Source organism: Myotis yumanensis, unplaced genomic scaffold (genome assembly GCF_028538775.1).
Source record: "Myotis yumanensis isolate MYYU_CA2020_CCGP unplaced genomic scaffold, mMyoYum1.0.hap1 SCAF_10, whole genome shotgun sequence".
Lineage (NCBI taxonomy): Eukaryota > Metazoa > Chordata > Mammalia > Chiroptera > Vespertilionidae > Myotis > Myotis yumanensis.
The window spans coordinates 43,717,610-43,741,259 of NW_027223761.1; the positions used below are offsets into that span (position 1 = coordinate 43,717,610).

Genomic DNA, 23,650 nt, shown 5'->3' on the forward strand with positions numbered 1-23,650 from the left:
CTTCATAAAGATTAGCTATTCTTTTTCTCTCACTGTATAGAGAGATAGTGAGATTCCTGTCCTGGAGGTATACAAGCAGAGACTGGTCTGAAAGACTACAGTAGATAGTAGTTAAACTATGGCTTCCTTGGCATGATCCATCGTGAAAAAGACTCCAGGATTCTAAGATTCTAAAATTTTACAGTCTAAAATGCCATCATTTTATGAGTCTTTAAAGTTAACAAGCCAACAATACTGGTGACTCCTTTATGCTCCCGGAGAATCAGCTCCGGGATTTTGATCCCTGGGAAAGCCTGCACTTCCCCCTCTTCACCACAAGGACAACTACCTTACATAGTGTTGAGATCATCCCTCTGAGGAAAATCAAATGGCTCCAAGAGATTGCAATAGAATTTGGTTTCCACATCTAAGAATAACCTTGTCTGAGAATGTTTCTCTTTTTCCATGTTATGAAATGAAAACACACACATACTCAGAATACAAATCAGTAGCCAAAACACCCTTGGCAGCCAAAATGCTGCTGCAGCAGAAGGCCTTGCCTGTTTGTCCAGACAGTCTGAGCAGGGAGAAGCAGAAGTGCAGAGCTAAAGGAGGCCTCAGAGATCATCAGGCCAACACACACGTCTCAGATGAGAGACTGAACATATGCTGAGCAAGCTTGACTGCTCGCAAGGACTCAGGACTCAGGGCTCTTTCCTCTGACCACAGTGGCTCTCAAGGGTGCCGACTTTGTCAGAAGGCTACAGAAACTGCCCTGGGCCCTGTCGGGGAGTCAGGTTAATTCTTTTCTCAAGACATAGCCTCATTTGGATTAGATAATATTAGAGTGGCCTTCCCAGAGCTGACATTCTAAGTCTCTGAGTATTTCAGTGAAACTTTCATGAGGAAATCATTGCAGAGGACTTTCCACAACTGACTGGTGGTCCTGTTCATGCCTTGAGGATCACTGGAAAATCCCCTGGGCTGTGGCCTCAGCTACTTGAACATCACCAAATTCAGGGTCATTGCTCTGTGCATCTAAGTAAAAGCTGCTGCTGGGCTTGATGGAAAAAAACAAAACAAAACAAACACAAACACACACACACACACACACACACACACACACACACACACAACTAATACATTTTGCTAAAATGAACACAGACTCAACTCACTCAAGGTTGGCCTGACTCTCCTTAAAGGAGTTCTACCTAAGTCTGAAGGTCAGAGAGTTAGGTCTTTGGAATGTTATGCCTTAAGGACATTATAGACTTGAATTCAATGCTCTCTGTTTCAGATGAAGAACCTGGAGCCCAGAGGGGCAGAGACATCCCGAAAACTGCACAGCAAATCAGTGCAGAGCTAGGCCCAGAGTTGAGGGTTTGCCATGCTCTGGGCAGAACTCCTCTCTGGAAGCCAATCTTGGGCATTTGGTATATTAACATTTGTGTCATTATTCTACTAAAGGCAATATCGTGAGAGAAAAAAGGAATCTGACACTAGAAGTCCCAGCTTTGCCTTAAAAGAGGCTTATGACACCCTGTTCTTTCTCTCAGGTTCCTATCCATAATTTTAGGCTCCATCAAACAGGATAATAAAGAGAGTGTGTACACTAGCAAGTCCTCTCGTCAATCCTTTTGCACTGTCATAAATCTTTTTCAGCTGTAGAGCCCCTACACCTTCAAAGGCATTGATCCTCACATCAAGGATGCGTCTTAGACTAATTGGTTTATTGACATTAGATTTATATGCCTGGACAAAGCTCTAGATCTGATTCTTGCCTTGACCCTCAAGTCTCCTTGGTAGATGAACAAAAGAGTGCTGAATAAGTAGGAGGGAGACCTAGTTACAAACAGGCTTAGCAAGTAACTAAATTTGTCAAAGTGCCCTGAATTTTCTGTGGCCTTAGAAGCCACAAAATCTGTGTGCTGGGAAGAACCCTGATGAGTGTGCGAGGACCAGTTAATCCCACCTCTATTTAAAAATTACACAGGTTCATACATTACTGGCTTAAAAGAGAGGGGACTATGATAAACTATGAGAGGGTAGTAGGATATAGCTACTGGACATTTCAATGGGACTGCAGGAAGATTTCAACATAGAAGGCAAGACCTTCTAATACTGAGACTTTCTCACTGTGGAAAGGGTTGTCTCTGAAGGGAATGAGTACCCCATACCTGGAGATGTGTGAGCAATGGCTAGTGGGCCAACTATTGGTCAGGGCAAGGAGGGAGGAGGTCCCTGCTGGAGTAGAGGATATTGAGTATGACAGAATCAGGAGTCTAAACAGCTAGAGGGAACCTTAAAGATGACCTAGTCCAACCCCCTTATTTTGCAGTTGGAAAAACCAAGGTCCAAAATGTGGAAAGAATTATCCAAAGTAACACACAACCAAATCTAGAACCCAACTCTTTTGGTCTTCTACTTCAGGCTCTTTTTGCTGTACTACAGTAGACATGTCTATAAGCATCTACATCCATACATGTAGATATGAGAGAGAATATATATGTATAAGCCACATATACATGAACATATATAATGCCACAGGTTATCTGGAAAAATTTCCTACTGCTGTCATCACTCTCTTAAAGAGTACAATTCAACTCATGAAAATAAAGTAATAGTGTTCTGGCCGGGTGGCTCAGTTGGTTGGAGCATTGTCCCATACACCAAAAGATTGAGGGTTCAATTCCCAGTCAGGACACATACCTGGGTTGCAGGTTCGATTCCCAGTCAGGCGTGTACGGGAGGCAACCAATTAATGTTTCCCTTCCCCCTCCCCTACTGTCCTCTCTCTCTCAAATCAATAAACATATCCCCGGGTGAAGATTAAAACAAAAACAAAAACAGTAGTAGCAACTTAACCATGGTGATACCTTTTTCTAGTTGTGCTGCTTACCAGTTGGATGGCAACAGGTATATTACCTTTCTGAGCCTCAGCTTTCAAACTGATATAAAAATCCACCCAAATAATAGGATTACAGTGTAGATTAAATGAGAGGGTGATATGAAAGCACAGTTTCCAAAAAGTGAGAGCTATGTTACATATGAACATCAGTTGATGTTGACATTTGGGAGCAATGATAACTAAGAAGAAATGACACTGGGTATTTTAAAGAAAAAGAACATACCATGTATTCTTCTGACCTACAGTCTTAATAGATTAACAAGCCACTGAATCACACTATGGGGCCTAGTCTGCAACATCCCACCCAGTTCTTGCTCAGCCCCCTGCTAAACAACTTCAGACAGGCACTCACCACATCCAAGGCCAGCCATTCCTCTTTTGGACAGCTCCAACATTTCTACTTACAAAGAGTCAAAATGCCACTAACTTCTCAACTTGTATCCTCATTTTACACAGTGGAGCCATTTTGTGTTAAAAATCAGATGTGAAGGTAAAACCATCAGTCACCTCACTGAGCCTCAAGATGAGTGCGACCAATCTAACTGGCCAGAGGGTTTCTGTCCTCCCTGAGGGCTCCGTACATACTTTACTCCCACAGTGAAGCTTCCGCGAGCATAGAATTTCTCAGGCAGAGGCAATCTGGCCCGAGGGATATTTAGCAACGTTTAGAGACATTTTTGATGGCTATAATGAGGGTTTGCTACTGGGATCCAATGGGGAGAGGTCAGGGGTGCAGCTAAGCACCCTACAATGCACAGGACAGCCCCTCAACAAGGGTGATCTGATCCAGATGCCCACAGCACCCGGTTGAGAATCCCTGTGCTAGCTTAGCTGGAGGAGCCCGCTCTAAAGGTCCACAGGCAGGTGTTCAAAAGTCCCCTCTGTCCTTTCCCTTGAAACACAGTAACAGTCCTTCCCTCATCTGTTGGCCAGATGAGCACTTCCTTCTCCCTCCCTCACTGCTTTGTGTCTCCCCAGAGCTGGCTGCATGATCAAAGTAGGGATGACCTTTCCTATGTGAGGAAGGCCAATTTTTTGTGTGGGTAAGAGAACCTCTTAAAATAGTGTCTTATAAATGTCACTTTTTAAAGTTCCCTTTCCTCTCTTCCTAAGAGACAAATCAGTCCCAACCAAGAGGAACAGGAAAGGAGGAGACAGGCTGTATTTACTGAAAGCCGCAGAGGATGCTTGGTAAGTTCGGTTCTCGGTCCCGGTGTCCACTGGGAGGTGGAAGGTGCCTTCAGGGCCACAGGAAGTCGAGTTCTGTGGCCAGGCCTGTTTCATCAGCAGAGTTGCTTAAGGGAAGACACAAGAATGGCATTAGGCAGAAATAAGAAGTGGGCACCACCAATCACAGACACAAAGTAAGGGTCTTGGGCTGGATGGAAACATATAACTTAAGGGGCCTGTTCAGACACACAGGACGGGCCAGCCTTTCTGAGCTGGGTGGTGGTTGAGAGGAGTGCTAAAGTGAGCTTCCAAATGATGTGAACCCCAGGAAATCTGAGCTTATATTAAATTAGGAGAGTCCAAATTTTCTACCCACTACCAAAACCACGAAGACACCTGTGAATACTGTCTCCTACTGTGTGGCACTCTGGCCTAAGGCCCTGGTCTATTCCTTAGCTACTTTCTCATGAATGTGTAGCAACTCGGAGCCTTTGGCGACTGTCTATTGGGACAGATCAACTGAGTACTCTTTCTTTAAGCCTGAAATCTCATCTGGAGGTGTATTTAATAAGTTGCTTTCAAAGAGAGAACCCCAAATTAATTACCATATGACATGAACCTTGCTGGACTGCCATCTCTTCTAAAGGGATTGAGCTTTGGCAGCTTAGAGGGCCCATGTTGGCACTACTCCCTGCTAATTCCTCCCATATACCCAGCCACGGCCAGACAGACAAATGGCTTGTACACCCGTTATATCTCCTGTTGAGGTGCTACTGGTGCCTCTCTCACTTTGAGATATCTCCTTGTGAATTAGAGATGATCTTTTGGGCCACTAAGAAAGTAAATGTTGCCCGCTGGTGTGGCTCAGTGGTTGAGCGTCAACCTATGAACCAGGAGGTTGAAATTCTATTCCCAGTCAGGGCACATGCCTGGGTTGTGGGCTCCATCCCTAGTAGGAGGCGTTCAGGAGGCAGCTGATGGATGATTCTCCCTCATTCTTGATGTTTCTATCTCTCTCTCCCCCTCGCCCATCCTCTCTGAAATCAATATTTAAAAAAAAAAAAGAAGAAAGAAAAAAGAAAAGAAAGTAAATGTCAAACCTGAGTAGGTGTGAAATAGAGATGAGGCCCAGTTTGAAAGAAATTTACAGAGACTTCCCAGGCTGACTCAAAGCTCAGCTTGAAAAATGTGAAGGATGATGCTTCATATGTTCTAGAAGTGGGAATAACTTAAAAAAAACACACACAAAAAAACTTACCTTCATGGTATCCTGTGGGGAAGGAGAGAGGAAATAGGGTTTCAAAGGGGGGAAATGCCTAACATTTTAGATATTTCCCTTGATATACTTTCAAATACTAGAGGAGAAACATTCTTGACACAAATTGCTACTTAGAGTAAAAATAATTATTTTAACAGTATCTCTTCTATTCAAATAAGGTCTTGGGAGTTATGTATATGGGTGTTTTAAAGAATATTAGAAGGAGGTGGGGCTGCACTGGCAACAGTCCCATATACTTGAAACATTTTAATAAGGGGCTAAGGTAAGACAGGATGTTATGAGAAGACAGGGTGCCTGTACACTCTAATTCCACCAGGATAAGGAGAGCCCACCTCCAGAGAGGTCCCATAACCCCCTGCCTGTCGGAGTAGCTGGTAACGCCTCAGTTCCTTTGGTCATGAGATACCGGGCCCAGAGAAGGAAGTCAAGGACTGCTGTTTTTGCTGATCCTAGGCTATAAATCTAGCTGTTGTGGGCTGACCTTGAGCTTGCATTAATGGCCCGCAATATGTACAGTGGATGCTGAGAAATGAGAAGAAAATCATGGGCAGGGAGGTGACACTAAAAGGAGAATTCTGGCCGAAGAAATGGAGACTCAGCAGAATCCTATGCAGAGTCCAGGGCCTTTGCTGGACATCAAGACATGGCTTTGCAGACAATGTAGGATGAGGGCAGTCAGTTTTAAATAATTCTTTTGGGTTTCTTTTTCTGGGATAGGGGTGAGTGGGGATTGGGGATTAATAAAGGATCCAATTAGTGCTGAAAAATCTTATCAAGATGTCTCTAAATTTAGAACCTGCCACTCCATGTGGCTGGATAGCTCTGCCCACCCAAAACACCTCCCTAAATAGAAAAATCCATGCCCTCAAGACCTCACAGGGACTCTCAGGAGGCCTGAATTTGGCTGCAGAGAATTTGGAGGTCCAGTTCTGGTCCAGCTGTTTCCCCGAGTGGTGAATACTGTACCATAATTTTCATCATAAGCCAAAAGCCTGACATTAGCCTGAAGGACTGTGTGACAAAGTAAATAAATCAAAATTAACCAAAGAGTGACTGAGGCCTACTGCACTCAGCACTGAGGGGAGCGCCACGGTGGACAGGAACACACGTGGGTCATGGTCACTGCACACAAGGTACTTATGGTCTAGCGGGGGATGCAACACAGCCACACGCCAACCAGAGAGTGAACAAGACAGCATTACACACAGTAAAATAATGTTTCAGATTAACCAGGAAAGAAGCAAGTGCGACTGTGCCTTTGATTATGTCTTTCCCAAGTGATCAAGTGAACCAAACTATACATGTTCCTGAAGAAGTGAATATCTTCTTCTGGTTTCATTATAAAGAAAACAAATACATTTCTTTATATTTTTAAATACTTAATAATTTAAATAACTGGATAAATAGAAAGACTAAAACCAAAAAAGAATGTTAGCTGTCAACTTGGCTTCCTCATTCGTTGTGCCATATGATCTTCCTCCTCCATGTACAAAGTGACCATTCTGTTGGTGAGTGGTTCAGAGCTCAGTTGTGGGATGAAGACAACCCAACTGAGCCTTTCAGAGGCATGGTAACAGAGGAGGTTGCTTTGACAGGCACGTTTGCTCCTGGATGCCATGAAAGGTACCAACTCCTAGAAAGGTTTCTATATTTAGAACCGGGTGGTAGTTAAATATAAGTGTATACATATGTCAAATATTACTGAGCTGTATATTTGAGACTAGTGGACTGTATATACTATAGTATATGTATTATTTCTTAATTTAAAAAGGAGAGAGCAAGAGTGAGAGAATGATAGAGAGAGAGAGAAAGAGAGAGAGAGAACCCTTGGCAGTGAAGGGCCATGGCCCAGTCACAGCATGCTGCCCACATCCACGTGCTGGGTTGTTCACTTCCCTGGATACGGGGCCCTCGTGCCCTCTGACACTTGAACAGTTTGCTAAGCACACTCACAAGGAGGAGAGGCAGCAAGGGACCATCATCCTGAACAATGTAGTAAGTCAGGAAATCTGAATTCTAGCCTGGGCTGTGCCACTTATTAACTGTGAGACCTTGGGCAAGTCACAACCTTTCTAAACTTCCATTTTGTTGTCTTCTAAAACGGCAATAATAATCATTCCCTGATCACTTCATAGTATTGATGCGAGGATCAAAAATAAAGTGTCATAGCCCTGGCCGGCGTGGTTCAGTGGTTGGGGGGTCATCTTGTGCACTGAAAGGTTGTCAGTTCCATTCCTGTTAAGGTACATGCCTGGGAGGCAGCCAATTTATGTTTCTCTCTCCCCCTCCCTTCCCATTTCTCTATAAATCATTTTTTTAAATATTAAAAAAATATAAAGTATCACCCAGTCTTACAGTTTCTAATCCTGATATCCGTTTACTCTTCTATCCCACAGAGCTCTAATTTAAGCTCTCATCATCTTTCACCTGAACTTCTGCAATTTCTTCCTCACTGTTCTGCTTGTTTCTAAACCTGCCAACTGTAATCTCCAAGCTGTACCCAGAGTGCTATTTCTAAGACCTAAACCTAATCACAAACCCTTTTTAAAAAACATTCCACAGTTGTCCACTGCCTACAGGCTGAACTCCTTGTGTGGCATTCAAGGCCCCATATGATCTAGTCCTATGATCTCTCTAGACTCTCTCTTGTTCTCACTCTCTAACCCTGTACCGCCACACAAACTTGTTTGTCATTCCCAGAATGTGCCAAGGAACATCACATTTCTGTATTTTTGCTCACAATGGTCACCCTTCCTGGCCCAGTCTTTCCCTAAGTGCTAACTGGTAAACATTTATTAATTCATCAATTATGAGCTAAAGACTCATCCATCTGTATTATGAGTCTTTTCTTTTCCCCACTCCTTGACCACAGCCCCCTCATAGATCCCATATGGCCCACTATTTTCCAGTCACTGTAATTCTTAGAAGCCGGCTTCTCTGTCACTCCTACTAAACTGGGAGCTCCTTGAGAACAGGGTCCCTGTCTTACTGGTCTTTGTAGGTTCAAAGGACCAGCTTAGGGCCTGGACTAGAACTGTGGATGCTATAACTGGAGGGATGAGGGAGCATGAGAGCTTCTCCCACTTTTTATTAAGTCCTCTGTCCAGGTTCATACATCCTGAGGCAAACAAGTGACTCCCCATAAAGGATAGGAGAAACAAGTCTGTAACTAGCAAAACTGAAATAATACAATTTTAAGAGGACTGGTTGTTAGCATTTAAACGGACCTTACAGGTCATCTGGAATAAAACACATTAGCAAATTGCCCAAGATCACACAGCACACAACAGTGGCAAAGAGAAATTTTCACAGCTCATCTTCTGAAAGATGCGCCACACACAAATTCAATATTCAGCACCCAAATCATTTAAGGGTATAAGTTGAGAAGGTGTGCAGAGATTTTACAAAAACACTGTCCTGAGCAGCCCAGGTGAGGGTGGTGAAAGTGGCAAGTCCCTCCCATGGTCCCTTCCTGTCTATGGCAAAAAGGACCTAGTCAAGTTACACTGCTGGGACCCTCACAGGTGCCCATAAGTTCCTGTGGTGCCTGGGGCCTGGAGTCCACACTGCCCAGAGAACCCAGCTCTGGTCCCTCACTCATTTTGGCACACTTGACCCTCACCTCTCTCCATTCAGGAAAATGCCCTGAAAAAGATCCAGAGCTCAAGATCTGGGCGAAGGAAACAGATTTTATCTCAAGTCAACCAGGTCTTCAAACATGTCAGACTGCCAATGGAGATGAAGAATCTGATCTGGGGGCCGACTGTTTTTGTTTTGCTTTTGATTCTTATAGGCATAATCCAGGTACTCCTCCAAGAGGCCGCCTCAAAGCCAACAGAGGAGCCATAGCAGCCCAAAAATTTTGTTTCACTTGTTTGAACTTAGCAGCCAGTTACGGTAAAGGTTTCTGACCTGGGTCAGATGGGACTCCGGAGGTGAGGAAGGGGAGAGACGCCTTTTAGTGCCATGATCCTTCACTGCTGCCCTAGGGGACGGTTCATGTGTGTCTCCAACCCATGATTTTGCACCATCATACATGTTCCTGCATGCTTTAGGAACTGCTGCTGAGCCACCTGGGGGAGCCCAAGCCTAGGGGATGGGTTTGGGGAGGGCAGGAGAGGGGGTCTACTGTTGTTACGAGATAACACATTCATAGGCCATAATACATATGAGGAAAAATAGCTCTCCTACCATAAGCTGAATGCAGGAACTGAAACTCTGTTGGATAGAAATGTTAGTTGAAATTACCACTAAGAATCTGTGCAAAGTAGTATACATTGCAGTTACAAAAACAGACTTTGTCTCAAGTTAGCAGTTTACCCCAAGCTACACAAGAAACAGAGAGTGCAGAGGGTGCAAAGTGCCTCCACCCTGGAGGGGAGTGACAGACTTGCCATCCAGAAAAGCCCAGAGGGGCACCTCCTGGAATGCGATGGCATCTTCCAGCAGCTGACCCAGAAGCGGCCTGGATGTGAACAAGGCCAGGGTCCCACTCTTTGCCTGTCCATGCTAAGAGTAAATTTCAATTCCCCCAAGTACTGCAGAGGGACTTCACCCATGACAGAGATTATGTGCTAGAGGACATGAAGGTTCAGGGACAAAATCATCATTTTGGCCTCTGAAGAGCTCTCTGTAAAGCCCGAGAGAGCTACAGCCAATGCAAAGGCATTCCCCTCCCTGAAGCTTCCGGGGAAATGTGGTGCAGGAGGAGGAGCACAGGCTGTGGGCTCAGACAGGTTGGGTTTGAATCCCAGCTCCACTGCTTTTTAGCTGAGCAGCTTTGGACAAGTTATTTAACTCCCTGAGCAAAACTGGAGACAAGAAGCGCTACCTTACAAGACTAAGGTAAAAATGAAAGCTTGTGACATGCCTTGCACAGTGTCTGGAAGATGACAGGTGTTCAGTAAACACAAATCCTTTCCCCAGGATCATCACATGTCAAATGGGAAAAATACACTTGCACTTTACAAGGCTGCTATGAAATAAAGTGAAACAATCAATGAAAATGACTTATAAACAGATTTCTTGTGAGAGAGTATTTCATCCTTATCTATATCTGTTATCCTACTTATCCTTTCCTTTCACTTTCAAGTCAGATTTCCATAAATATGACAATACAACACATTCTTTGGCCTCCAGATTCCGAAAACAAGTGTCAGTTGGCTCCTGCCTCTTGGCGGGGGGTGGAGGTGGTGGGGGGGTGGGGGGGGGCGGGCAAAGAGTTCTTCAATAAGATCCCCGAAGTCATTAATAGCTTGGGGGAAAAGCTCCAAGTACCTACACTGCCTTCAGACCACTGAAATGTTGCCCTGCATCCTGGACAGGTGACATATGAGGGTACTCAGAGCTGTGAAAAATAGCTCTCTCTAAAGCAACTTTTTGGTCTCCTTGAAGAAGCCGAGAAAAATTTAAACCTAAGAGCCTGGCTCCTTTGCAGGTTTCTATCCCACAGGCAACTCTCAGCATCACAGTGGCTGGCTCTGGCAGGAAGCTGAAAGTAACCCACACTGTCCTCTCTGTCCTTGAGCCAGTCAGTTCCCCTGCAGCAGGAGCTCCCCCACTGCAGTCAGCAGGCCTGGGGAGTGCAGGCGCCAGTCTCCTGAATATGAAGCAGACCAGGCAACCAGGATGCTATAACCCTGGTCTCCCCAGTTTGGGGCTTTCTGACACCATGAGCTAATCCCACCCTCTCTAATGGATTTTGTAGGTTTCTGAGAAAATGGTTTGGGTTGGTTTAGTCACAGCTTAGAAATATGTTGAATTTTCAAAATTGGGGAAAATCAAGTTTGATGAGGGCTGATACTTTGTTTTAAAATTAAAGTTTAATTGGTACTTTATATGTGCCAAGAGCTTTCCAATGTCTACTCCCCCCACCCCACCCCCAGTCTCAGCTCCCTCCATCTGCTCTCCCTTCCCTCTCTGGTCTGGCTGCTCTAGTCTAACCCTCAATTTTCTCTGGCCAGGTCCAAGTGCAATGTTGTGGTTAAGAGCACATGCAGGTGTGGTGGCAGGATGCCTGGGCTTGGATCTTGGGCTGGTTCCCTGACTTCTAAAGTTTTAGTTTTCCCAGTTGGAAAAATGGGAATAACAACAGTACTAACCTCAAGGGTTTATTGTGATATAAACCAAGTTAATATCCATAAGGAGCTCAAAATAGTCCCTGGAGCATAGGAACCATTCAACAAATACTAGCTATTTATTCCCCATCCTCTACTTTCTTGCCAAACTAATCCTAAAACAATTCCACAATCTCTCACCAGAAGTTCTGAACATCATAAGAAAATACCTCAGGTCTGGGGAACAGAGTCTGGACAAATTCACGGCCTCCACCCTCAGCTGGGCCTCCAATGTTACACCCCTACTTCTTCAAGTCGCCATTGCTAGGCCCTATGTGAACCCTCTCCCACACTTTTCATCTCAGGCAGACTGTTGTTCCCTTCTCTGCTTTTTCTCCTCTTATTTGTAGCCCCTTCTACAAAACTCATCACGCTGCACAGCCAGGAATTTGTTTATATGCCAGCTCCCAAATGGACGGTAAGCCACTGAGCCAAAGATGGCATCCTTTCTTTTTTTCTATCCCAGTGTGGAAGACAATCAACAAATAAATTCTTGCTGAGTAAATGAAGAGGAACTTACATTAAACCATCTATAACCCTGAGGTACGTAGCACATTTCTCAGATGTCAGGTAACTTGTCCAAGGCCTCACAACTAGTGAGTTGAGTAATCAGGATTCAAACCCAGGACTAACTGCAGAGCCCACACTCTTTCTCCTGCCCCTCGAGTGTTAAAGCACCAGCCAAGAATCCAAGGAGTGTTGGATCTTTATGATTTTTGAAAAACAAGTTATTTGACGCAGCTTGAAAACCAGCTCTTTATCCCCTGGTGGCAAGTCTCTCACTCTCTTCCAAATCCACACACACTCAGAAAGTGTGTGTGTGTGTGTGTGTGTGTGTGTGTGTGTGTGTGTGAGAGAGAGAGAGAGAGAGAGAGAGAGAGAGAGAGAAGTGTGTGTGTGCGTGTGTGTGTGTGTGTGAGAGAGAGAGAGTTTCTAATGACACCTTCAGAGGCAACTGAGCAAAGAATGGAATTGGACGTTGTTTGGGAGAGCAGACAAGGTTCTGTGAGGAGGATGCATGTCTCAGATATTCCAACAGAGGAGAAATGGGTCAATCTTTAGCCCCAAGTAGAATGGAGGAGATTCTACTCCTGCCCCCACCCTAAGGCTGAACTGCCCAGTTCCCAGAGGGAACTCGCAGGAGAATCATACTTATACAGGCTGAGCCCAGAGTAATTAAGAACAGGGAAAAGCCAGCAGGTGGGTCTGTTTTTCTCAATAGATCCCACCTCCTATCCCACTCACCACTATTATCTCTACTTTCTCCTTACCTGGAGCGTAACTGGGGCTATTGGTGGGGTACAGGCTGGGGTTGTAGGCAGGGGCTGCTGCTGGGTAGGCTGTGGGGTAACCTACAAAGAGACAAGGAAAGCTCCATTTAGTTGGGCAAGAAGCAAAGCAAATATCTGAGGAAACAGAATCCAGGTCCCAGGTTTGGCCTTCAGCCTCTTCACAGGCCATTTCAGACAGTATATGTGATTAGCTTTTACCCTCTCTGGAAAAAAGCCATCACACCACAATCCCATCATATGCAGATTTTCCTGTCCATTAAAAAAAAAAACAACAGTATAAGAAATATATATCTATATGCTCACTGTAAAAATGTTGAAACAATATAGAAATGTATATGATAAGAAGTGTAAGTTTTCTGTTGTATTCTGGCTACAATATTCTTCTCCCTAGAGGTAATCACAGTTTGGCATCTATCCTTCCAGACAGTTTTCTATTTTTATATACATATATTTAGTGGTATGCAGGTAAATACTTAACTGGCTCGAGGGGACTGAGGTGAAGCTCTGTTTTGTAGCATTTGTGAAGCTGCATAATAAAAATACTCCCACCTTGGCCAATTTCAAGCTACCAACATCACTGAACGAGTAGCTGGGAAGAGTTGCTCACAATTGGCTCTAGAGAACCTGCATACACCAGATGCAGCCCAACACTGTACATTTTATATCTGGTATAGGTGTTTTGTGGGGGGGGTTTTGATAATTTTTATTGTGGTAAAATATATGTAACAAAATTTGTGATTTTAGCCATTTTGAGTGTATAATTCAGTGGTATTAATTATATTCACAATGTTGTGCAACTATCCCCATTATGTGTTTCTAAAACTTTTTAATCAACCCCAAATAGAAACTCTGCACCCATGAAGCAATAACTTGCCATTCCCTCTCCCTGTAGCCCCTTGTTAACCTCTAATCTACTTTCTGTCTCTATAAACAAAATCAAACGCTACTTGTCCTTTTGTGTCTGGCTTCTTTCACTTAGCATAATGTTTTTCAAAGTTTATTCATGTTGTAGCATGGATCAGAACTTCATTCCTTGTTATGGCTGAATAATATTCCACTCTATGTATGGGCCACATTTTATGTATCCATTCATCTGTTGATGAACATGTGAGTTTTTTTCCTGCCCTTTGGCTATTGTGGACAATGCTGCTATGAACATTGGGATACAAGTCCTTGTTTGAGTCCTGTTTTCAATTCTTTTGGGTATATGCCGAGGAGCAAAATTGCTGGGCCATATGACGATTATATGCTTAGCTTTTTGAAGGAAACATCAAATTGTTTTACACAGTGGCTGCACGATTTTACATTCCTGCAAGCAATGCATGAAGTTTCCAATTTCTCCACATCCTCATCAACACTAGTTACTTTTGATTACAGACATCCTAGTAGGTACAAAGTGGTATTCCATTGTGGTTTTTATTTGTATTTCTCTAATGCTTAATAATGTTGAGCATTTTCCCACATGCTTATTGGCATTTGTATATCAACTTTGGAGAAGTATCTATTCAAAACATTTGCCAATTTTTAAATTTGGGTTATTTTGTTACTGAATTTATATATTCTGGATAGTAAACCCTTATCAGATATATAATTTGCAAATATTTTCTCCCATTCAGTGGGTTATCTTTTCACTTTCTTGATAATGCCTTTGATGCAAAATTTTAAAAATTTTGATGAAGTCCAATATACCATTTTTTCTTTTGTGCTCATGCTTTTGGTGTTATATCTAAGAATCCATCGCCAAATCCAAGGTCATGGAGATTTAGCCTTATGTTTTCTTCAAAGAGTTTTATGGTTTGGGCTTTAATATTTAAACTAGAGGCCCGGTGCTCAAAAATGTGTGCACTCGGTGGGGGGGGGGGGGGGGGGGGGTACCCTCAGCCCGGCCTGTGCCCTCTTGCAGTCTGGGACCCCTCAAGGGATGTCCACCTGCTGGCTTAGGCCCGCTCCCCGGGGGATCGGGCCTAAGCTGGCAGTCAGACATCCCTCTGGCAGCCCAGGAGCCCCCGGGGGATGTCCACTTGCCAGCGAGGAGCAGGCCTAAGCTGCAGTCAGACATCCTTAGCACTGCTGAGGCGGGAGAGGCTCCCGCCATCACTGCTGTGCTGGCAGCCATCAGCCTGGCTTGTCGCTGAGCAGAGCACACTGACCACCAGGGGGCAGCTCCTGCATTGAGCGTCTGCCCCCTGGTGGTCAGTGTGTGTCATAGTGACCAGTCATTCCCAGTTGTTCTGCTGTTAGGGTCAATTTGCATATTACCCTTTTATTATATGCCTGGTGCATGGGTGGGGGCTGGCTGGTTTGCCCTGAAGGGTGTCCTGGATCAAGGTGGGGGTCCCAGTGGGATGCCTGGCCAGCCTGGGTGCAGGTCTGAGGGCCGTTTTCAGACTGGCCACACCCCCTTCAGGGAGGGGGTTCCTGCTGGGGTGCCTGGCCAGCCTGGGTGAGTGGCTGATGGCTGTCTGCAGGCTGGCCACAGCCCCTTCAGGATAGGGTCCCTGCTGGGGTGCCTGGCCAGCCTGGGTGAGTGGCTGATGGCTGTCTGCAGGCTGGCCACAGCCCCTTCAGGATAGGGTCCCTGCTGGGGTGCCTGGCCAGCCTGGGTGAGTGGCTGATGGCTGTCTGCAGGCTGGCCACAGCCCCTTCAGGATAGGGTCCCTGCTGGGGTGCCTGGCCAGCCTGGGTGAGGGGCTGAGGGCTGTTTGCAGGCTGGTCAAGCCCCCTAGCAGGGACCCTCACCCCTTGAGGGTGTGGCCAGCCTGGGAGAGGGGCTGATGGCTGTTTTCAGGCTGGCCACAGCCCCTTCAGGGTGGGGGTCCCCACTGGGGTGCCTGGCCAGCCTGGGTGAGGGGCGAGGGCCATTTTCAGGCTGGCCACACCCCCTTCAGGGTGGGGGGTCCTGCTGGGGTGCCTGGCCAGCCTGGGTGAGGGGCTGATGGCTGTTCGCAGCTGGCCACGGCCCCCCAGCCACCCAAGGTCCCAGTGGGGGCTGGCTGGAAGCACGTATCTGGGATTTATTTGTCTTCTATAATTGAAACTTTGTTGCCTTTAGTGGAGGTCACAGCCAGCCAGGGCAGGCAGGAAGCTTGGCTTCCTCCATCGCCGGGGCAACCAAGCCTCCTGCTTGCTCCATCTCCGTGGCTGCCAGCCGCCATCTTGGTCCAGTTAATTTGCATATAGTCGCTCTGATTGGCTGGTGGACATGGCTTGGGGTGTAGGCAAGGTATGGTCAATTTGCATGTTTCTCTTTTATTAGATTAGATCATTTTAAAAAAATTAAATCTTTATTGTTCAGATTATTACATTTGTTCCTCTTTTTCCCCCCCATAACTCCCCTCCTTCCAGCTCCCACCCCACCCTCCGCCCTCACTCCCCACCCACTATGTTCATCCATAGGTGCACGATTTTTGTCCAGTCTCTTCCCGCATCTCCCACACCTCTTTTCCCCCCAAGAATAGTCAGTCCATTCCCTTTCTATGTCCCTGATTATATTATATTCACCAGTTCATTCTGTACATCAGGTTATTCACTTGATTCTTAGATTCATTTGTTGATAGATGCATATTTGTTGTTCATAATTTGTATCTTTACCTTTTTCTTCTTCTTCTTCCTCTTCTTAAAGGATACCTTTCAGCATTTCGTCTAATACTGGTTTGGTGGTGATGAACTCCTTTAGCTTTTCCTTATCTGTGAAGCTCTTTATCTGACCTTCAATTCTGAATGATAGCTTTGCTGGATAAAGTAATCTTGGTTGTAGGTTCTTGCTATTCATCACTTTGAATATTTCTTGCCACTCCCTTCTGGCCTGCAAAGTTTCTGTAGAGAAATCAGCTGACAGTCGTATGGGTATTCCCTTGTAAGTAACTGAGTTTCTTTCTCTTGCTGCTTTTAAGATTCTCTCTTTGTCTTTTGCTCTTGGCATTTTAATTATGATGTGTCTTGGTGTGGTCCTCTTTGGATTCCTTTTGTTTGGGGTTCTCTGCGCTTCCTGGACTTGGAAGTCCATTTCTTTCACCAGGTGGGGGAAGTTTTCTGTCATTATTTCTTCAAATATGTTTTCAATATCTTGCTCTCTCTCATCTTCTGGTACCCCTATAATTCTGATGTTGGTACGTTTGAAGCTGTCCCAGAGGCTCCTTACACTATCTTCGTATTTTTGGGTTCTTTTTTCATTTTGCTTTTCCGGTTGGGTGTTTCTCGCTTCTTCGCATTTCAAATCTTTGACTTGATTCTTGCGCTCCTCTGGTTTGCTGTTGGGAGTCTGTATAATATTCTTTATTTCAGTCAGTGTATGCTTACTTTCTAGATGGTCCTTTATCCCACCATCGAGGGTCTCATTAGATTTCCTGTACATCTCATCAAGTTTATCGACAGTCTCTAGAAGCCTCTTGAGAGACCTCAAAAGTGTGGTTCTGAACTCAATATCCTCCCTTGATAGTTTTGTCCTGTTTCTTTGTCTCCGCATTTTTTACGCTTTCTTGGTACACCCCCTAGTGGTCTTTGTGCGCAGTCTTGTTGTAGTTAAGCCTTGATTGTTATAGTTAATACTAGAGGGATTTGACCTCCAGGCCAACTGGCTGTGATAATCCTAGATTAGATCATTGATCCATTTTTTGTATTAAGTGTGAAGTAGGGATATATTAATTTTATATTCTGCCTTCCAACACTTTAACATTATAAATATTTTCCCATGTAATTACACATTCTTCAAAAACATTTTAATATCTTTATAATATTCTATTATGTAGCTATATCAATGGAATTAACCATTAACTATTTTTAGATGTTTAGGTTGTTTGCTACATTTCTTTATTATACATAAACTATGAGAACCTAAATAAATCTTTAGCTGCACCTCTAATTATTTATTTAGGAACCAGTTCTAGAAATGAGATTTCTAGGTCAAAAGACAGCTAATTTTTTTTAAAGACAGCTATTTTTAAAGCTCATTCATTCAACAAATATCTGAGTCTCTATTCCATGCCAGACACTATGATCCCTGCCCTCATGGAGCTTAGATTCTAAGAGGGTGTGAGAGGCAGTGGATAAAATATAAACAAACACAGTCTTAAGCGCTATAAAAAAGAAAAAGGGCAGGATAAAGGGCATCAGAGTGCAACGGTGCTGAGGGTGGGCATTGCAATATTAAATAGGGTAACCAGCATAAGACACATTGAGAAGGTAAGATTTTCACGAAGACTTGAAGGAAATAGAGTTAACCAAGCAGATGGCTGAAAAGAGAGCATTGCAAAGGAAATAGTCAGTGCAAAGGCCCTCAGTTCTGAGCATAGAGGAACAGCAAGGAGGCCAGTGTGGCTGAGTGGAATAAGCGAGGGGGACAATGGTAGTAGTAGAAGTCAGAGTAGATAAAGTAGTAGAAGTTAGTTCATGTAGGGCCCTATAAGCTGTAAGAACTTCAATTTTCACTCTGCGTGAAATGAGAAGTCATCATGAGATACTGAGCAGAATTACAACATGATCTGACTTATGTTTGAAAAGGGTCATTTTGATTGCTGTGTTGAAAAGAGACTATAAGAGGGGAAGCATAGAAGCCATTGTAAACATCTGTCATCAACAGAAGATGGGGCTCAGATCAGGGCTAGAGCAGAGAAGGTGATCAGAAGTGACATGCTAACAGTCTTCACATACTTTGTCACACTGCTTTCTAGAAAGACTATCAATCTACACTTGCACTAGCAATGTGTAAGTGCCTGTCTCACTGCTCTCTGTAGTTTTTAAATGTCATTGGTATTTTGACTGACCATGAAACGTTGATCTTAAAAGTCAAAGATTAAATCCCTAAATCCTTAAAAGCTTCTTTGGGATTTGTAAATATTGAGCTTTAATAGTGTATCTTTGTTAATATGCCTTTCCCTAAATCCTTCCCAGTTCCAAAGAAAATTAATCTCTCTTCCCCAGACCCCATTCATTTTCTGATTTCAGAACTGAGGCAGCCAACTTGTTGTCACTTAATTAGCAATGTGGAGGTCTGCCACTTCTCTAGAAGGAAGTCAGGGATTTAGGCTCTAGCTGGTTTGGCTCAGTGGGCAGAGCGTCGGCCTGCAGACTGAAGGGTTCCAGGTTCGATTCGGTCAAGGGCATGTACCTCAGTTGCAGGCCCTGGTTGGGGCCATGTGGGAGGCAACTAATTGATATGTCTCTCTCACATTGATGTTTCTCTCTGTCTCTCCTCCTCTCTTCCACTCTCTCTAAAAATCAATGTGAAAATATCCTCTGATGAGGATTAGGAAAAAAAAAAAGTCAGGGATTTTATCTGGGAACCAAAGTGATCCAGTCTCATGCTTGGACTCTATTCAGGTTCATGTGAGAGATTGTGACTTTCTCTTTATGAGCAATTATAGGATCCTCCATCAAGTCTTCCAAGTGGGATTTTATTTCACTCACTTAAATTTGGCAGATAGCATAGAATAGAATCAGTAGGAGCTTTAGCCCAACCCTCTTCATTTTATAGGTGACATCCTCAGGCCAAGGTAAAGGAATGGACTTAGGGCAGCCGTGGGCAAACTACGGCCCGCAGCCGGATCCGGCCTGTTTGAAATGAATAAAACTAAAAAAAAAAAAAGACCGTACTCTTTTATGTAATGATGTTTACTTTGAAATTTTTTTTTTATGTATAGGGCGTAATGTCACAGGAAGGCCATAGTATTCTGCCACCCGTGAGGAGTAAGCCCAAGTTGCTGTTGGATGTGTTGTACACAGAGAAGCCATTCTTCAGGCGCTCTGCTCTCTCCACACCCAAAGTTTACTTTGAATTTATATTAGTTCACACAAACACTCCATCCATGCTTTTGTTCCGGCCCTCCGGTCCAGTTTAAGAACCCATTGTGGCCCTCGAGTCAAAAAGTTTGCCCACCCCTGACTTAGGGTCACAGACTGCTGAGGTTAGAAGTACCTTAAAGGCCATTTGGTTCACCTTCACATATGGACTAGAGCCTCCTCTACATAACACACTCATGGGATCATTCATTCCAGCCTTTACATCTCTATTGAGAGTGAACGCCTTCCTTTCCTAAGACGCACCCTCCATTAGACTGCTCCAAATGAAAGTGACTTCTCATACTGCACAAACTCTACCTATAGCTTCTATTCTTTAGAAGAGAACACATTTGAAGACACTTGCATCCCCAATTACAGAACTTATTACACTATACTTCAGTGGTTTGTTTATATTTCCTATCTTGCCCCCCTCCTTAAACTGTAAGCTCCTTGAAGGCGCAGCTAAGTCTCATTTGTCTGTACACAATGGCTCTTGGTCAGTTCCTCCTTCCCACTTCCTGCCCTGTCAACACACTACCCCCAGCCTGGATCAGCAAGCATCTCAACTCAAATGCAGGCTGGGCAATAGTCTTGTGTGGCCAATAGAGAATATCCCTTCCCTACCACCAACTTCCTCTGTCTAGCAAGGGCATCACAGGTAAGCTGGGCTTCCTCCCCCCAGCTTTGTTTTGTTTCGAATTTTTTGTTTCCTTGTCCCCAGCTGATATTGCTCATCTTGCTGCTTCTGTTGATGATGATGCTGGCATCTCTAGTGCCTTGCATAGATAAGGTAGAGAATAGGTACTCAATAAAGAGATTACCAGGGAGGTTGTATTCTGGAGCTATGAGAGGTTCAAAACAAAAATAAATCGACAGGGACCTTGGCCTTGAGAGGTCACTAACTAATGAAGGAGAAAGATAAGCAAACAGTCAGATGCACTGTGCCAGGCACCTCTTTATCTGACTTAATCTTTACCCTAACTCTATGAAATACTTAGTTCCACTTTAGAGATGAGGGTATTGAAGCTTAGGCTTATCTTACACAACTAGCAGAGTGGAGATAGAACCCAGGCCTGATGAGTGAGAGATCAAGTCCATTCCTACCAACTTCCCCGCCTCTCCTCAAAACATGAGTCTCCTCAGCATAAGCCTCTGGATTTGGCTGCTGTTTTCTTTGCTAAGATTCTTTTATTTCAGCTTCAAAACCTGGGAAAATATGAAATTACTCTAGAGAATCAATCTGGTCAAAGATGGTTCAGTTAAAAAAAAAAAAGGCTATTCTGTTCCCACTATCTTAATATAGGTTATGCTCGTGTTACTAAAAAGCATCACACAGGCACTGAATTAGAGTTAGAAGCGGTACTAGAGGTGACTGAGTCCAATTTGCCACTCAGTACAGAAATACCCTTTGTAATGGCCCACATGGCTGGCCACATGGCCTCTGCCAGCACACCCTTCTAATGGTGGTGTGCCCAAGCCTCTCCAGGCAGTCAAAGCTCTTGCTGGAGAGCACTGGAGTTTAAGAAATTCTTCAATCTGAGCTAAAAACCTACCTTATAAGGAATCTAACCCTGAACACCTTTGCAACCACTGGTCCTAGATCTACCCTCACAGAACACATCTCCCTATGCTCCAGGACAACCCTCCAGAGATATGAAGATCAGTTATTCCTCCTGAATTTTCTCTTGCACAAATTTAACAGACCCAATTCCTTCAACTGTTCCCCATTCTGACTGCCCACCTTTGTCAGACTTCCCTTAAAACAATGCCATTTTCCCCTGCCCTGTTCATTCTCCTACAGATGTGTTTTCCCTGATTTTTAAAAAATTGAACTGACATAAAACTCTGGTGATAGGTGATCAGTGAAGGCCTAACGTGACTGTGACTTAATCCAGATTTCATCATTATCCATCAGCACACTCTGCATCTTCTGTGCCACGCATGGTGCTAGGTTGTTTACATAGAATCTTGTGGTCTAATGGAGGGAATAATATAGGTTATTTATATTATCCTTTAAGCAACAGATATAATACATCAATAATGTTTAGATGTTAGTGGAATGCTTAGGAGGGAGTGAAGAACAGGTCTGGGAGAGTTGGAAATGAAGTACTACTCAGGAGAACAAACATTTTATTCTATTTTAAAATATATCTTTATTGATTTCAGAGAGAAGGGAGAGGAAAAGAGAGATAGAAACATCAATGATGAGAAAGAATCATTGATTGGCTGCCTCTTGCATGACCCCTAATGGGGATCAAGCCCGCAACCCAGGCATGTGCCCTTGACCGGAATCGAATCTGGGACCCTTCAGTCTGCAGATTGACGCTCTATCCACTGAGCCAAACCGGCTAGGGCAGAACAAACATTTTAGTTGGCCTTGAAATGAGTGGCAGGAGTTTGTCAGAAGTTTGTGAGGGTGGGGACAAAGAAATACTAGTATATATTTGTTTCATGCATGAAGACATGAAAATGTATGCCATATTAGGGAAATGGCAAATAGCTCAGTATGTTGAAGTTTACAGCATGATGGGGGGAGGGGTAGGAAATGAAGATAAATGGATACATTGGGGATATATTGTGAAGAGATCTGAATTCCAGGCTAAGGGATGGAAATTATTAATAAATAACAAGAGTCACCCTAACCGGTTTGGCTCAGTGGATAGAGCGTCGGCCTGTGGACTAAAGGGTCCAGGTTCGATTCTGACCAAGGGCATGTACCTTGATTGCGGGCACATCCCCAGTAGGGACTGTGCAGGAGGCAGCTGATCGATGTTTCTCTCTCAATCGATGTTTCTAACTCTCTATCCCTCTCCCTTCCTCTCTGTAAAAAAGTCAATAAAATATATTAAAAAAATAAAAATAAATAAATAAATAACAGGAGTCTATCGAAGGATTTTAAATTGGGGAGTTTACAAATACTACTCCAGCGGCCATATAAAAAGGGATTCAGAGTGGGTGAGACCAGAGAAAGAGGGACCAGATAGGAAGTTACTGCAGTAGACCAAAGGCAAATATAAAACAGTAACAACTGAATAAAGAGAGAGGGAACTACAAAGATGTTTAGGAGAAAGAGCTTACAAAAATTCATCCTGACAGCAAAATCTCATTTTTATTGCCATGAGCTAAAAGGCTTTGGAATAAGATGGAAATGTTCTAACTGCAGGGCTTATAGGCTTTTTTCTTCTTTTCTTTAATAGGCAGAAGTAAAGAAACTAAATTAAATGGACTCTTGAATTTGTTCATTCCAGAAAAAAAGCCTGAATCTGAATTCCTCCTACTAGCTGGGGGCATGCATGGCTGCTGAGAGTGCCCTGTGGAGAATACAGGTCAGCCAGGCAGGTAGTGGTTCTGTAGCACTGGTCTTACCTGCCCACCGGGCCAGAACTTAAGGTAGCCTGCACACTGGATTCAAGGCCCAGTCACCCAGCCTCCCACTAGTGAGTCGCAGGGACCGTAAGGGTGTAAGTGAAGCCCTGTTCTTAGGGCAAGGCAACTCCCCAAGGAACAAGAAAGGGGGTAATATCAATTATGCTCCAGGATGTGTTGCATCTTGAGGGAGAATTTACCCGTCCAGATAAAAGACCAGCAATCTGTGGGTCATTCACCCTGGCTGAGCCAGAAAGGTTGCTAAAACCAGAGTAATCTTAAACTTGATATGTCTTTAGTGTAAAAGCAATTCCAGGAGAAAAGTAAATATATATCATTACCAAAAACAAAAAGAATTTATTAGTAGTAAAAGCTAATAATAAAATTGCTCCTAGGTAAGTACATACGGCCAAGTGTGTGCTATTCCTCAGGGGGCAAATTCTTTTACAAATCTAAAAATATCCCCAAAGTTCCCTATCTGCCAGTATGGGAGAAATTTTAATGGAAAGCAGATGGTCTATTCTGTTTCAATCGCCACTCCAGGAGTATGCTGCTGCTGCTGCTGCTGCTTTCCCTCCCCCCACCACCCCCTTCACCCCATCTATAAGGCAGATGGGGAGATACTCAGTACTTTACAGATTGTTTGGTCAATGACTCCTGCCCTCCTGCATTTTTCTTCTAAAAAGAGATAAAAGAGTAAGATGAAATTCTCCAAATTGATTATTTGGTCCGTGAAGCCCTTTTCCTCCCAGGTCAATCCACT

At 44.0% G+C, this 23,650-nt stretch overlaps 1 protein-coding gene and 1 non-coding gene across 5 annotated transcripts in view; both read right to left on the bottom strand.

Annotated features, from left to right (window-relative positions):
* FAM168A (family with sequence similarity 168 member A) overlaps nt 1-23,650 on the bottom strand; it is a 176,956-nt gene that overhangs the window by 13,245 nt on the left and 140,061 nt on the right. Inside the window, exons 3-5 of one of the 4 annotated variants that reach the window (XM_070425591.1) lie at nt 12,724-12,804; nt 9,528-9,554; nt 4,057-4,182 (exon numbers count right to left, since the gene is read on the bottom strand). In XM_070425591.1, the coding sequence (XP_070281692.1) occupies nt 4,057-4,182; nt 9,528-9,554; nt 12,724-12,804 (234 nt within the window). The remainder of the gene's footprint in view (nt 1-4,056; nt 4,183-9,527; nt 9,555-12,723; nt 12,805-23,650) is intronic. The other 3 variants (XM_070425593.1, XM_070425592.1, XM_070425594.1) reach the window with 3 other exon arrangements.
* LOC139019162 (small nucleolar RNA SNORA11) lies at nt 19,375-19,503 on the bottom strand. Its single transcript, XR_011473049.1, has one exon. It is a non-coding gene; the product is annotated as a small nucleolar RNA SNORA11 (small nucleolar RNA).